Consider the following 16,725-nt stretch of genomic DNA (forward strand, 5'->3'; position numbering starts at 1 on the left):
TGACGTCTGGTCAGTGTCATGCTTTTGTATGGCCTTCCTTTCTTCCCACACACATGGGTCGCCTCACATTTAAATCCAGCTACAGAGAGATTATCACTATCTCAGGAACGTGAACCACTGTGTTGACAGCTCTGGCAGCTTGTGATCATCCTCCCACACGCCTTCCCCTGCTTGCAGTGAAATTTAACAACAATAGATCTAACGTGTACGCGCCCTGCTGTTTAGTACCAGTATTTCAATCTGCATGAGGAGCAGCACAGATCACAGCAAAATTGTTTTCCAGATGGAAAATATTGTAACTAAGCAACCTGTGGATGCAAACAACACAGATTTAGAGAGCAAGACTTGTAGAGATCACAGTGAATAATGAAGCGAGGGAGATTTCGGTGCTACTACGACACGCAACACGCCATGTTAGCCAGAGGCATTTCTTGTACCATAAACTGAAAATGACACGTCTGATTCAAATGTGATTAGGAGCCCGAGAGCAACATGCGTGCTAAAAAGCAGCTGCAGACAGAGAAGGGTTTTTGGCATGTCCAATAAATTCCAGATGACAAAAATCTTAAAGCTTTTTAATGGAAATTGGATCATTAAATTAAATTAAATTGGAATGAATTTTCCGCATTAACATTAGACAACTTGTGGAAGTGCAGATCCTCAGGTCATGGAAAACATTTTCCAGTGTGACGAGCGATAATCGAATTCAAACAGCTGCTGACTTGGCAAACTGTAATAAACAAGCCAAAGCTATTTTCAGTTACACGAGACTTTCAGTGAAGGTCAGTGAAAGTTCATGAATATTGTTGCGAGTGAAATGCATTCTAAGAATAAAACAGAGATTTAGATCCTACGGAGAGAAGCGCTGCAGCAGATCTCCACTGTTTGGGGTTGCGTGCCTGTTTCCCTGCAGAGTGAATGAATAATACATCATTACGCTGTCTGGGAGAAGCAGCAGAGGAAGACGGGAAGAGGCCACAGAGGGACAAATAATGCATATTTGATCGGTTTCATATATTAAAAGGACTACAGGCCAGGTGCTTCAGTGACTCAGCTGGCTGCTGTGGCGTGTCAGGTGTGCATCAGGTCAAATCCCTGCAGCTTTCCTTCTTAAAATAAAGCCTGCTATGCTGTAAGTGCAGTCATCCACCTCTTTAGCAGAAGCTGGTGCATATATATAAATAAATATATATATAGAGAGAGGCACTGACCTCTCTTGTGGCACAGCGAACCAGTACTCATGCTTCTTGCCCTGTTGGGCATACTGCTGCATGGAGGCGCTGGCGTTGGAAACAAATGTCTTCTTCATGGGCTTCCCTACCCGCAGACATAGGAACTTGTGAGAGCGGTGTTTCGGCTTCCCTGCATATTCCAAACACAGAACAACAGATAATAAAAACAAGTTACGGCTCAATGAAAAAAACGGGACACTTTGAGGCCCGTACCAAACTGACAGTTTGTCACCAGCTCAACATAACTGGAAGTAATGGCAGACAAAACACTGTATTCATTTGATTTGACAAAATAGCTCATTCATTTTTCAAACAGCATCGATTCTATGCTAATGGAGCTTGTTTTTGTAGTTGCTGCTGTTAGGGGTGTGGACTGTGCTACAGAATAATGGGCAGCCCTGCTGATATGCCCGAGAGAAAATGTCAAATCTCTCTCCAGCCATCTCGGTCTTTTAGGCAATGACAACCGTGTCCAGCCAGTTATATAAAGATATATATATACCTGACAGGGAGTCGGACGGAGCAACGGCCCAGCAGATAATGAGAAGCAAGCTGTGAAACACGGTACTCATATATGGCTAATGCCTGAGGCTTGATTTTTGCATGCCATTAACCAGCCATTTTCTTTTGCATGTCAGTGACAAGCCAACATCCATGCAGCCACAGCTTCACCGCATTGGCATCCGTTTAAATGCCATCACCTCGCAGGAGACAGGAAGTCTCCCAGAGTTCATGTTCCGCCTTTATAAAGTTAGAATGCGACTGCGTGCTGATAAAAAGAGAAAGGGCGACCGAACTGCAGTATTTGATGGCGCGTTCTGCAAACTGAAATTGTGCTACTGAAAACACTAAACGTGTGTTTTCAGGATATCATAAGTGAAAGAATCAGGTGGCAATGTGAAGTTGGCTGTGATATAGCACAGAAAACAGTTTTATGTTGAAATGCAGACCAAAGGATACGATTTTGCTTTCATTGTGTGGGATAAACTACCTGTTAAAAATGATTTTCCCATCGTAGTGAAGGGAACGGAACCCAGTGGCTGCCCGGACGGAGACAGGAAACGCTTATGCAATTCTTTCTGCAGTACATTTACTTACTTGTACTGTATTAGCTTCAACACTTCATTTACTATTGGCTCACATAGATGTGCTTACCGGTATGTGTAAAACTGTGAAACAGTGTCATCTGTGCATGTGTGTTTGTGGAAGCCCGGGCTATGTGATTGGCTAATTGAACAGAAGACAAACCATTAGCCAAGAAGCTGGGAAAACTTGACGCTTGTAGCATTCTATTTATTCAAGTAATTTCATTTGTACATATGAATATGTGCTATTGGAAACTATATAGAAACACACATATTATTATGAATAATAATAATCTATTGCGTGTATGTGTGTGTGTCTCATTTTTTTGTTCTTGATAGATAGTGTCTTTGAATGCAGCGCGGGATAAATCGAAAAGCAGAACTATAGCCTTCCATCCTGTGTTGCCTGAAACGATCCCTTAATCTTAAACATAGCTTTGGTTCTATTCTAAATCAACACAAAAGCAGAATCAGAGTCAGGTGTCGCACATAACACCTCTCTGAAGGCGTTTTGATGTTGGGTTTCATCCTCACTCTATTTCCCCCTCATATTACCAGGTGTATTTGCGGCATTGGGATGTTTGATAGGATTTAGCTCATCACCCGGAGGAGATGCCCAGACCTCCAAGCCAGAGATCAAAGAGCCACAAAAAGGCCCGTAAATCCTCCGCCAGTTCCACCAATCCGATAACAACATAGGCTGCCATTTCACTTCGTCTTTACATCCCAATTACCTATACCAAGACGGAGTGTAAACAGAAGGTTGATCAGAAATCGATATGAGAGAGGACAGGAGCTCACTTTGATGATCTCTTGAAGCATACAGATGCAGGGCTGCAGTTGAAAGACACCAGGAGGGGAGATTCACTGCCTGAAATGACCCAGTACATGCTGCATGGGCTTAGCGTGAAGGGTAGGATAAGCTGGGCCCTGATCTTAAGTAGAATAAATACATTTCGTGTATTCGGTATATTTTAACAGGTGGTTCAATACAAAGAATATACAATAATACGTCGACATGCAAGAGTCCCGTGATACGAGCCAGGCCGCGAGCAATACTTTTGCTTTGAGATGTGAGTATAAATCTGAGATACGAGCAACTTCCAGATGCTGACGCTAAATGGCAGAGCGCTGCGAGCGCGCGTCCCTCCTTCATAGAGATTGGCTGCATCTGTGCATATCCTTTATAATAAGTGATGGGTCGAAAGGAAGCGAGCGGTAATGATGGCAGTGAGGAGAAAAGACGCGTGATGACGACGATGAAGATGAAGCATGGGATTATCGATCAACATGACCGTGGTGTCCGCGTCAGGGATTTGGCATGCCAGTACGAGTGGAGCATTGTTAAATGAACACAACCATCCCCACCTGTCATAAAAAGCATGAGCAAGCTCATTTCAGCTCCTGCTCCACCTTCACTCTGCCACTAGCTGACTGGGCATCAATGGCGGCTAAACAGTCGAACGGATCCGATGCGTGCCTCAAGAAGAGCCGAGTGAGGCCTTTTCGATATGAGTGAAAGTGAAATCTATGTTCTCAGCAGCTCGTTTCTAGCTGTAAGTAAACGTGTTTACCCTCTGCAGAGTTCTGCGTGCTGTCTTTTGGCGTCTGTTCTCCGTTCTCCTCCTTGGCTTGTTGCATAGTGTCTGTTCTGGGGACGTCTGTGCCCCCACTGGTGGTTGAGCTTTGGGACCCTGGACCAAAGTTGCTGCTGCTGGGGCACCGGGCCTGGCTAGTGCTGCTGCTGGTGGTCGTTGGTGTGCTTGGTGGCTCTTCTACACTGTGCTGTTTGGATCCCGCGGGGGACTGGCTATCATTTTCTGTGGCAGCGTCTGGTGGGTTGTCCTCTGGTTTTGCTGTGGCTGGCTCCTCTGGCTGGCTGACCGAGCCAGGGCCACTGCTCGGGTCCTGGGGGCCAGTAGAAGCGGCTCCCACATGTGTGATGGTTGGCACAGACTCTGTTGAAGTGCCAGAGGACTTATCCAGAAGGAGATCCTCATTAGAAGCTAGCTCCTCCTCCCGGATTGGGGACAGCTCCTGCTCGGTGAAGACGTCTTCGGAGACGGAGCCCTCTTTGCTGGGCGGTGCTGCGCCGCCATCGTTGGCCCCTGGATCCTTCAGGCGTTGCTCCTCATCCTTCTGCTGGGAGGGATGTCTCTCAGATGGAAGAGACTCCAGGTCACTGGACAAAAAGAATTGACAGGCTGCACCATAAACAACATGTAGAATAAGTTTATATCTAGTGAAGACAATGTAGCGATGTCGTCTCAGAAGCACTTCATTTTAGTGTGCGAGTAACGCTCCATCCATATCCTACGTTTGTACTTTAGCTGTACCTCCTTTAATGTTTAACGGCTGATGCATCCTTACTGGAGAAAAAATAAATACAAACACAAACCTCTGAGTGAAAACGCGCACTCGACACACATTCACATCCTGAAGGCACTTAATGCTCGGTTGTTTGTTCATACAGGGAGAGAGAAACGGAGGAACAATGGCCAACAGCTGAGAACAGCTGGGCCTGACATAAAGCACAGCTATTTAGCAGTACTACAACTACTTCACAGGCGATATTCAGCCGGCTCGCTTCTATTAGAGGAAACGCAGAATAACTCTGCAGGGCTCCAAATACTACATTATTTTTTATCCTAATATAAAAGGGTTTTCAACAACACTAAAACAAATGAAGCAGAGCGAGAGAGAGAGAGAGAAACCCTCTCCGAGTTGAAGAACAAGTGAAACATCCGAAGTGGCTGCATCCTAATGCATAAAAGAGCTGCTAATCCATCCGCGGGAGGCTGGACACATGCTTCATTAACCCTGATGTGATTTCCGTTTCCTTTTTATTTTGGTGCAGGAGGGAAAAGGATTAAACCGTCAGTCGGTCGCTGATGAAATCTGACCGTGGGTGCAGCAGGGAGTGCCATCGATTCCAGGGAGGCCGCTGCATTTCTTAGCAGGTGAGAAAGATGCATGGAATGTAATCACGGAGGAAGAGGCAACTCTGAGAATGCGACCGTTTTCAGAGGCCGGCCGGCGTTAACATTTTAAGATGCATACACTTAAATTATTCACGTGTGTAGTCGTCACGGAAGGCCGTTCCATTTCCGACAGTATGCGTCATTGTTTCTCTTACTCTGGAACAGCCTCTCTGATCTTGGCGTCTGTGATCTCCTTGCAGACGGCGGCGGACTGCACCTCCTCCAGAGGACACATGATTCCGTACTCCTCGCAGCCGTGGGCCTGAACCAGGGGGTCGTCCCGCTGGGGGTCAAACATGATGTTGTTGGGTGTGACCAGTAGCACCCCGCTCACTGCGCCCTGCATTCAACGTGGCAGAAGAGAGGGAGGGCTGAGCAAAGCCGGGACTCGACGTCTCTGCATGTTTACCCATCAGCAGCACAGCAACAAAATAAGACACGGAACACCATGATCGATTTGGGACCGCAAATGCCCCAAATCAAGTGCAAGCTATCGACTAGCAGAGCTGACCTCTTCAGAGACCTGGGAGCGAATCAGCATTCATTCCATATCATGGAGCTGTGTGTCTGAGAGAGGACAGCTCTGCCTGGACAAGCGGATCAGCACGACCGAGGGGACAGTTTCTGGTGGCGATTGGTTCAAAGAAGAAAAGCTAAATTGGTATTCATCGCATTGAAGATACAGCACTTCAGCTATTTACTACCACATGTTGTAAGTTGTGTGTCTCTGAACATGCTCCCAACTCGAGAAGCATTAGCCCGGCGTCATCCCGCCGCCGCGCCCTCTTACCTTGCCATCAGTGATGTACTTGCAGTTGATCTTGAGGAACTTTTCCGTGAGGGCCTCTTCCTCCTCGGAGGTGGATGACACGCCTCTCGACTGGCGCGGGCCACAGAACACAGGGGGGTGACCACCCTCTGGTCTGGTGGGGCCATCAGAGTCCTGTGGGTGTGGAGGAAACAAGAGAGGAAATCAATACCATCTATCAGTACATGCTTGTGTTGTCATTGTTCTTTATTCCTATAAATATTAGAGATGGTGTCTATTTTAATTTGGTAAAAATAAATCACACGAAGTTCTGAAAGTCCAAACTGTAAAAAAAACATTTTCAATGTTCATGAAATGATCCATAATCCAGCATCTCTTCTGGATCATTACCAAATTGTCATCCTCTGTTCCTGGTAGCATTCCCAACATTTCCTGAAAATGTCATCCAGAAAATTTTGAGTTATCTTACCAACGCCGGTGATGCAGACACCCAAGTCATCCCGTGTGACTCTCTGGACAGCATGAAAGCAAACGGGTTTCATAATAAGCGCCGTCTAGCGGGCAGAGCTCGGTTCATGGCTGCATGTGGGACAACTATTAGAGTGTCATGTCTTCCAACTGATGCTTTTCAGCCTCTAAATGTTCTATCGATATATGAAGAGATAGTTTCTGCAAAGAGGGACAGTCAATGTTAAAGACAACCTAGAATAGAAAGCCTTTGTCATTGCATAGTGGATATACAACGAGATTAGGAGATTAACCTAAAGGAAGCCGAATGACTGTTCCTTCTGTGTCTGGGCAATGACGATGATTATTTAGCTTTTTGTACGACTTACTGGGTTAAAAAAAAAAAAAGGAAATCACATTCATGAACGTGTCGTTCCGAAGATGTTGACCATGTTGCATCTCTGTCTCTCAGGTTTGTCAGCGATCAGTGTCGGACACCAAAACACCAAGAACAGGAAACCAAAAGCGTAAAAACAAAATAAATAAATACAATCAATGAACAATAATGTAGGTGGTGAAAATCTCTTCGTTTCCACCCGTATCAACAATCTAGCCCTCAGTGGGGGCGTCCTTGTTGAATCCCCAAAGCGTCCACAGAGTTTCATCAAAATCCTTCTGGTCGTTTTGTGAGATCCTGCATTCAGACAGATGTTGGTGGAACCAGAGCCTCCTCCGTGAACGTGTGTGTGTGTTTAAAATATAGCTGGAATGGCACCAGCACAAATACTAAGGAACATTCACAGCTACATGAGAAATATACAAAATATATAAATCAACTTTCTATACATTGTTTTTATCGAAACTCTACCAGCTGTTCCACAGCTCAGAAGGATTATAAATTATGTTCCCATTATGTTGACTGGTTACACACACACACACACCGTAGTGTTACAGCTTCTTTATCCACTCCATTGTACCACAGCACTCTGCTACAGATGGTCTACCTGCTGGTTGGAAGCATGAGGCGTGTTTTCACCTGGTCCTGCTGCCATGCGGCGGCAGAGCCAGAAAAGACCGGCTGAATCCCCGTCTACAGGGAGAACCGAATGCCGGTCTGACTGGGACACTGAAGAAGACGGGATGGAAAGCCGAGAAGAGGCGAGGGGTTGGACAAGCACAGTTTAGAACTAGGAAAGAGAGAAATCTGTGTTGGTTCTCACCTCATTCATGCAGGTTGAGGAAAATCAAGAAGAGCAAAAAAATAATAAAAAACACAATAAAATAAAGAGTCATCTGGACTTGTTTAGGGTTGGTTGAATACCAACCAAAGGAATTCTCCAAGGGGAGAAGAAACTAGACAAATAGAGAGAGAAGAAAGGACAAGGCGAGCTAAAGGCAATGGGTGAGGGACTGGAGTGAAGAAAAAGAACAAAAGGGAAAAGGAGCGCAGGGAGGAGTGTGTGGGCGTCATTATCAAGGGGGATTTCGGCCGGGAGGGCGTCAAGAGCCAGTTGAGAAGTGAAGCCAAGAGCAGCGAGGAGGTTGGAGAGGAGCACCGGAGCCCATAACAACCGTCTGTCGTCCTCCTGACACCCACCCCCACAACTCCCCCTCTCCGTCTCCCAGCCTGCAGCTCCTGCCCGGCATCGACACCAGCCGCCCAGACACAGGCTGCCATGCAGGGACGGCTGGGAGAGCTGGACCAATCCGTTCCAGGCCTCCGACGGAGAGGAGAACAGAGCAACACGGTAAATTACACAGATTAGAACATCCCTCAGAAATGAGGGAATTCCTGACCAATGAGCATCGACGATTCAATTCAACCGCCCCTTGTTGAAGATCGTCTGTTTCAGCCTCCTTAAACCGGACACACCTCACTAAACGACGGCCCTTAATGGCTCCCCCAGTCGCCTCATTAATGCTCGCTATTAGCTCCAAGGTTAAATGTGAAAGTGGGGCAGCCTCTTCCACGCAAACAAACACACACACACACACACACACACCTGGGGCCATAGACACACACCCTGCCCACGTATGCTGAACACACCTGGGTGGAAATGAGCCGCTACAGACGTCAAAACATGTCCTCCCTTACCGGGATGCATAACAAACACTGTCGCTCATTCCCTCTCATTAAACCGAGCCCATCTGAGAGATGAGTGTCGTGTGCTGGTCGCAGAATAACAGGCATCACACGTCCCACACAGAGACGGGACTGGAAGACACACTCGCTGTCCATCAGCCGAGGGCCGCAGCTCACGAGGAGACGGCTTCGGATTCCTTTCGCTGACGATGCCAAATGTTGACTCGCAGGAGTGAAAACTGTTTGCACACGAAGTTCCCGTTTGGGATGTGAACAGGCAGAAAACGGTAAATGGAGTATTATTTATTGCATCATTAAAACCTGAACGGGACGTGATCATACGCTGCGACGATCGTCGGAGCGATTTGTTTTTAGCAGAATCTGCACAGTCATGAAGAATCAATGAATCATCGCCCGACCTAAACGTCCACGTCACACGTTTTTTGTATCTTAGTCATTACTGTTCATGTTGCACGACTTCACCGAGAAAAAATCCTAGTCTGTGAACCCTCATTAACAAAGGCAATAAGCTACTTCTGATTCTGATTCATCATTAAATTTCTCAGTGTAGTAAAATCTAGAGAATTAGTAGATTTGTGTTTGATAAGGAAAACAGACATTTTGTCAACTGGATTTTTAATAAACTAAATGCTGAGACAGCACATAGAACCTAACACAGACATCGCTCTGCTGGAACAAACGGGAGTCTGAAACGATCCGTCTCCAAAAACAAGAAGACTAGAAGATATCAAGATCATAAAGGGGCCGTCTGTTACCCATTTCTTTCAAATACAGCCGTAACCAGCTAAAACAAATTGTAGACACTAGAGTGATTCTCATCTTCGTTCCGCTGTTAATCATAAATGGCTAAGAGGCTTGTGGACAGCAGTTTATTGTGCTGTGAATTAAAAGGCCATTTATCCTCCTAAAGGCTGCGGAATTCTCCTGCAGGGATGTTTCTTTTTTTAAACAATGATTGCACTGTAAGTCACTGTGAATATCCATTTCATGCCCAACCCCAGAGTAAATGGTAACTCATTTCTCCTCAATCTCAATCGTTAAGTAGCCGGTGGACAAACGCAGTATCGACCGACCGGGATACTGCTCATTTTACCAAGCTGCAAACACTAAACTCCTCTAACATGACTAGTGCTTGTCCTTCTCTGGCCTCTAAGGCATCCCACTATGTTCTCACTGGTGCCGATGCGCGCCACCGTGCACTCAGCGGTCTCTTCATTAGGCCTCGGATTAACAGAAATATTTCTCATTTATACTACCGAGATGCCCCGTTAAGGTCAGGTAGCAGGCAGGAGTCTCATAAAACAAAGTGGTGGCGCTATAACAGGATGATATTCCACCTCATTGGAGGCGAGCCATGAGCCGATTCCAGGCGGGAGTCTTACACATGTTCCGTTTTTAGCGTGTGGCATCAAAGCGAGAGTGATGAAAGATAGCGGATCCGGAGAGGAGAAAGTTTCTGTTCTAAGAGTCTGTGAGTGAGACATGATGGAGGGAGAGGAGATATAAGGGTAGGGTGGAAGAGGAGAGGGAGATAAGAGGAGGAAGACGAGGCCTGACGTGACCACCAGGGTTGTGGAGTAAGGCCTCACGGTAATCTCCTCTGGAAGATGCTGTGAGGGAGGAGACGGCGATGGCGGGGACCGGAGACGGTGCAGCAGTGTTAGATGACAGCTGTGGCGCGGCTGCAGGAATCAATATCCTTTTTATTCCATCCAACATTTCTCTCAGGTAAATATAGGAGGGAATAAAATCGAGATAGTGGCCGTGGCGTCTGACACGCGGCTTCTAGCCAGGTCATAGTGTTACAGTGAAAGACATTGAATATCGGAGATTATGCATCACCCTGCAGCTCCTCCATATCAAAGAAATCCCACGTGCACAATGCATTCCAGTGAACTATTCAAGACTTCAGAAAGGCAGCCTGCTGGCGCCACGGGCCCTGACCTTGACAGCGACACATCAAGAATCTATCCACAGCTCCACCTTGTGGGCAGAGACATGCTCTGCAAGATGGAGCACCCAATGGTTAGGGTTCATCTCGTGTCAGAGATCCTCATGGGGAGTCTGTGCCGTTGTTCATAACACCCGAAATCAAAGCCCAGCGCAGCAGACACTAAACTGCATCTGCCATGATCAGAACAAGAAGACCCGTTTGACTTCGATCCTCATTAAATCACATTTAAGTTTACCAAGACCGAATCTGCACACCTGAGTGACATCATCAAAAACACACCAACACGGAACCAGAGAAATGTTTCACCTGAACCGGTTCCACTTCATCCACTAATAATTTTAGGTCACACCTCCGAGGAAGAAAGGAAGACGGTAGGGAGGGGGTGAAAAGGTGCCAAAAGAGGAAGAGACGGTCTCAGTATCACCACAGTGCGTAAGCGTGTGTGTGTGTGAATCAGAATGAGGAAGAGGAAGAGGAAGGTCTGGACAAAGAGGACACGTCTGCCCACACAGATGACCGGAGAACCCGTGTGCCAGCAACGCGGCGGCTGCCAAATAATCCAACAGCAAGACCGCCATGCGGACGTTCAGCTACACGCACACACACAGAGAGCGAGAGAGAGCGAGAGAGAGAGAGAGAGAGAGAATGATCCATGCCTACTTTTTGCTGCCAGTACCAGAAGGCCAGCAGGCAGGCCGGGAGCAGGAAGACACTTCAGACCTGTCTTATCTGACCTTCAGCTCCATCAGACAAACCCCTTTCACCCCACTGACTGAATCATGAGCAGGGATGCACAACAAGTGGTGCTAATGTCCATCATACACAGCAAAGAACCTAAACATCTTCAATCATCTGGTATTAAATAACATGAAGCACTGGCTGATTTTGTCACTTTGCAACCTGACAATATATTTCTAAGTCGTCCTTAACCTCAAGAATAATTTCAATAGTTCCACAGATTACAGAATTCTGAAAATTAAACTTCACAGCATCTCTCTGGAGGTGTCTGAACAATGAAATCAGGAATAAGCGTGGAAATCCATATAAAAAAAAACTAGAAAACCCAAGCAGCCCCCCCTCCTAATTGGATTTATTCCGTCCACATGGTGATCTAGATCATCATCATCAAAGGATTCTGGATTGTTCCTGGTATCTTTATACACCAACCATGAAAAGTTTAAGTGAATCAGAGTTTGTGTGCATTTTTAACTGATTTTTGAATCCGTAAATGGAGTTTTTAATCTTACAATTAAATACTTTTACTGACTCCAGTGAGATAGAGGCCCCCACCCAACATGAATATGTCAATTTCCTTAATCATCGGTCAATAATCAACCAAGATATTGAGGAACACATTTTAAAGCTCCATTGACTATAATGTTAATGAAGTGATCCATAATCCAGGATCTCTTCTGGATCATCACCAAAATGTAATCCTCTGTTCCTGGTAGCATTCCCAACATTTCGCGTTATCTTACTAACCGAGGGACCAACGCCGGCGACTACACAGCCTCCTCGGCGGCGGTACTTCTACACGCTGTAGCCTTGCTGCCAGACGTGCTATCCATGTGTGATTCCCGAAGTGTGCAAACTCTGTGGCTTTCATAAACACGCTGCCGTTAATCCCCAACATTAATACAGGTGCTCTCCTCTTGAGTTGTTCATGCAGCCTCCAAACCAGACCCAGACAGTGATTCTGTATTTTTATCAGCTTGGACAGTTCGCTATCTTGTTCATTATGTTTGCGTTTTCCTATGTGCTGCATCCATGTGTTCTGTGTTGCACTGACTTTATTTTATGGAAAACTGTCAAGGCTTCAATAAAAACCTGATTTGATAAAAATAAATAAATTAGAACATACATTCCAGTAATCATCCGCAGTGAGAAGTAGATCTGACGGCTTTGGCTAACTGTCAGGCTCCTTGAGCGCTTAAGAGCCCGTTTAAAGCCCTGGTGCTGCTCCGACAGGAAGTAGAAGGGAAGCGTCTCGGAGTGGTTCCTCCAGTTCACTCGTCTTCATCAGGGTAACTAACCATTTTCTGCGCTAGCATTGCTATACAACTCCCTGAACCACTTATTTTGCATAATGCCCTCATTGAGATGTGCATGTGGAGAATTAGAAGAGGCTGATAATTAAAAGATGCTCTGGATTCTTGAAGAAAGAATAAAAGAAGCTGTGCGAGTTATTAAAGTCCTTCCCGATCGGCACCTGGAAGCTCCTGCAAGACGATCATTCAGCACGAGGAGGAAGAAGAGAGTGAAACGAGTGTGCAGGCGGACACACAAACACGTAGAGTCGACAGATTCAAACACATTTCCCCCACACACACACACACGCACACAGGCAAACAAACACACAAACACACACAACGCCTCCACAAACACATACAGACTTGGCAGATCGGGCGAGGTAATGCTCCCTCCCTTCTGCCTTCCAAGCACACTTCCTCTGCCTGGAATAATTGCTGCCTGGCTGCTTTGTCTGAGTGAACGGCTGCCTTCGTCAGCTGCTCTTAACACCAGACGCCGCATCACTTTTGAGGGCTTAATTCCCCTGCAGTCGCAGCCCCCTCTCTCTGATGCCTCCCCGTCGGGAGCTGCAGAATATGCTCCTGTCCTCGCAGCAGGCATGACCTAAATAGATAAGTAGTCAAATGAATAGGGCCTTTCTTTTGGCAACCGCGGAGAAACGAATGCGCGAGGGGAATGCTCGGGTCGGGAGGACGGACCCGAGCGGAACAACGGGAGCTGCCGTGACAGCGGTTTGCGTTGGAGACGGCAGCATTCGCTCTCTCTCCAAAGAGACAGAAACAAGATGCCCGTTTCCACGGAGACCAGCAAACAGTCGTATTTCTTAAGAGACTACTGGGCTTCCTGTGGTGCTCAGTGATTGGCTCATTCAGATGCTGCAGACAGAGTACCTGTGGGAGATGGCGCATACTGCTGGAGCCGAGATGCGAGGATGGGTGGAACAAGTCTCAGCGGACCAGACCTGACGTTGCCCCCCCCCCCCCCCCCGACACAAATGACATTCTCTAACCTCCAGATTAGCTCGGTTAATCATACCTCATGAGGGAAGCCAAGAGGGACTGATGTGAAAAATGCCATGTCGGGTAAATCTGGCCCAATTTAAGGGCAGGAATTATAAGTATATATCAAAACATACCAAATATATGCAGAGAAACTGCAATAAAATTGTTGTCAGTAGCTTGCATACTAATTAAGAGCGATGCATTAGAAGAATTTTAAATACATCTCATTTTCCACAGTCAGTTTTTCCCTCTGCTCCACAGCTGGAAGGGACGACAACCCTGTAATCTGTGTTTCAAGGTTTTTATCAGATACAGTTCAGGAAAATGCAGTTCAGTTTGTTAGAGAGTAATTCCATTGAGAAAAAATACCAACTATTTCACACGTAATGTAACGACGAGAGACGTCCTTCACTTTTCAGTCGGAGAAAAATAGACAAGAACAAGTTATTCAGGGTGGAGATGGGTTTGAAACTAATTCACAAACAGCCAATATATCATTGCGAACTAAATCTACTACAAATGTAACTTTAGGCTTGATGGAATACTTGTAATTGTAATATTTTTACGGGGGTCAATTCTTAGAATTTACTTTGGGTAATTTTATCGATGGAAACAGATTTACCGAGTTGGTTTGATGGTAGTATGACGTCGCTTGCTCTGTCGGAACTCCTGAGTCTCTTTTGCAAACATTTGCATACAAAAAAAATACCCAAAATGAATTTAATTAATTATGTCACTGACACTTGGTGTCTTTGTCATAATGCAAAGCAATCCTGCATTGTCTCAACATTCTGTTGAAAAGATTTTTAAAGCCTGTTGGAGAAACACGTGCACACACACACACGCACAGACTCACACACCTTCCTGTCCTGCCCTTGTAAAACACAAGGCAGGTTTTATGCCATGTCTTTAGAAAGTATAGGCTCCCCTTGTCGTCTGCTCCGTCCCTGACAGCGAGACACATCGTCCTGGACGTTCACCTTTAGGCTGACAAAGAACTGAGCTTTAAAATGTGACGGTAATGGCTGAATGACTGTTTATGTGTATGGTTTGTGTGAATGTGTGTGTGAGCTAAGCTCACACAGTGTAATTAGGTGCAGGCGGCTCCAAACGTTTCTGTTTTAGAGCCTAAGTGTTGGATTTTTGGTGGTTGAATCAATTTGAGTCAGTCGCCTGCCTCCATGGCAAGTGGCATCACGAGATTTTCTCATGCGTCTACTGTTTATAACAGTCATGGGCAAACTACGGCCCGCCGAACTTGTCCAAATTATATCATTAAATTACATTTTATTAGAATTAAACCTCATTCATTTTAGCTTTTCCCTGTAATATGCCAAATCATTTCGTGTAATGGCTTTTACATGTCATTTATATGAGGCTCCATCCATCTGTTCCTGGCCCATCTTCAAGATTCAAGATTCAAGATTCAAGATACTTTATTATCATCATGCGAACATAATAAAATCGTGAGAAGGCCCACGGCTTAAGGCACACATCATAACATAATCAAAAACAAAAACTTAGAACCTATTGTGGACCAGCGAGTCAAATAGTTTGCCTCCCCCCCCCCGGGTCTATAATCACTTACCATTAGTGGGTCATTTGGTGGTGGGGGGGGGGGGGCGGTATTCAAGCTCTCAGTCACATCTAACACCACGTTATCCTTTTGACATGGAGAATTATTATCCCCAGAAAAACCACCAAGATGTTTGTTTGGTTTGGGAAGTATCCATGCAGACATGGGTGCATTCACATGGAATCATCCTACAAATGTGTTTGCTTTAATTTAACAGACAGGAAATCTAAATCATTTTAACAACTTTGAACACAAAACTAACCCTAAGTCAAGGCACGCATGCAGGGCTGAATACATGTATGCATGTATGGGGGGCTGAATACAGCGCTGCCTCAGTCTTCATTCTTTTATTTTGTAGGCATCAACTTAAATATAGGAACCATTTTCCCCCTTTTGACAGCTTATTAAACTGATAATTAGAATACAATTTAAATTGTTATGATCTTTCTCAATAACTCATGAGATCTGGGGATATGAAGACCAATCATTACCAACCAAACCTGACATTTTGGCTGTACCTGTGTTCTATTGTTTTGAAACTGACATATAACCATAGAATAACCTGGTAATAAACACCTGTTCATGTAAACCATTTCGTGCCACACTTAATCTACAGATAACCTGAACACTCTTTCTTCCAGGAATCAATAGCTTTTAACAAAGGTAGAGTTCAGTTGAACAACATTTTCTTGTGATAGCCCGAGGTAATTTTCTGTAGGAAAATATCTCTCCTGATCCCAGTAAACTATCTGTGGCAACATTCATCGAAAAATTCACATTCACATTCACAGTTCACCCTCGTCTCCATCACCACCTGGATGATACACGTGCATTCTGCATACTGAATTGAACCGTAACATTCATCAGCAATAATCAGACGACTGCAAAAATAGATTCTGAAGACCAATAATGACCGTTCTGCAAACTTGGGCTTCTCCCGATTGTGTGAGAGCATGGTGAACATACCGTAACCTTCTCTAAATCGGCTTCTGAGGAGGTAGGAGACAGGGGGCTGATGGGACTGAGGGAAGGGGAGCTTCCGACACTGGAGACGTACTCAGGATCAGGAACGTACAAAACCTGCAAACACAAGCCATGTCTGTATTGACACAGGCACTGCCTTTGTGCAAACATGTACTGCACAATACACATGCATGAAGAAGAGACAATACAAGATGTCTCTTACCGACATATACACATAGCCCAACCATAGGTTTTAAATAGTAATAACCCTTGGCCATTGACGGGGCAAACACAGACGGCGTCATTGCTGTCACAGAAGAAGCAGGGATGAGATGTCGTTGGAACACATGAAGAAGAAATGATCGTTTCATGTGTTGAGCAATGAAATGGAAGAAGGGGACGGCGAGCTGTAGGGATCTTAACACACTAACACTATTTACTGTAAGAAAATGTTTGAGTTTTAAAGCTTTTAACTTTGATTCTTTTGTGGTTTTTACATTTGATGCTTGTGCAAGAAGAATTTAAGATGGTGAAATCTGTATTCCTTACAGTTGTGCATAGATTGATTGGATAATTTCTTCA

The 16,725-nt window shown here is 45.4% G+C and overlaps 1 protein-coding gene across 1 annotated transcript in view; it reads right to left on the minus strand.

Annotated features, from left to right (window-relative positions):
- oxr1a (oxidation resistance 1a) overlaps positions 1-16,725 on the minus strand; it is a 71,938-nt gene that overhangs the window by 9,940 nt on the left and 45,273 nt on the right. Inside the window, exons 5-10 of the mRNA XM_068760518.1 lie at positions 16,147-16,260; positions 6,089-6,241; positions 5,454-5,638; positions 3,892-4,499; positions 3,419-3,433; positions 1,212-1,362 (exon numbers count right to left, since the gene is read on the minus strand). Coding sequence (XP_068616619.1) covers positions 1,212-1,362; positions 3,419-3,433; positions 3,892-4,499; positions 5,454-5,638; positions 6,089-6,241; positions 16,147-16,260 — 1,226 coding nt within the window. The remainder of the gene's footprint in view (positions 1-1,211; positions 1,363-3,418; positions 3,434-3,891; positions 4,500-5,453; positions 5,639-6,088; positions 6,242-16,146; positions 16,261-16,725) is intronic.

The sequence above is a fragment of the Brachionichthys hirsutus genome, chromosome 3 (genome assembly GCF_040956055.1).
Source record: "Brachionichthys hirsutus isolate HB-005 chromosome 3, CSIRO-AGI_Bhir_v1, whole genome shotgun sequence".
Taxonomy (NCBI): domain Eukaryota; kingdom Metazoa; phylum Chordata; class Actinopteri; order Lophiiformes; family Brachionichthyidae; genus Brachionichthys; species Brachionichthys hirsutus.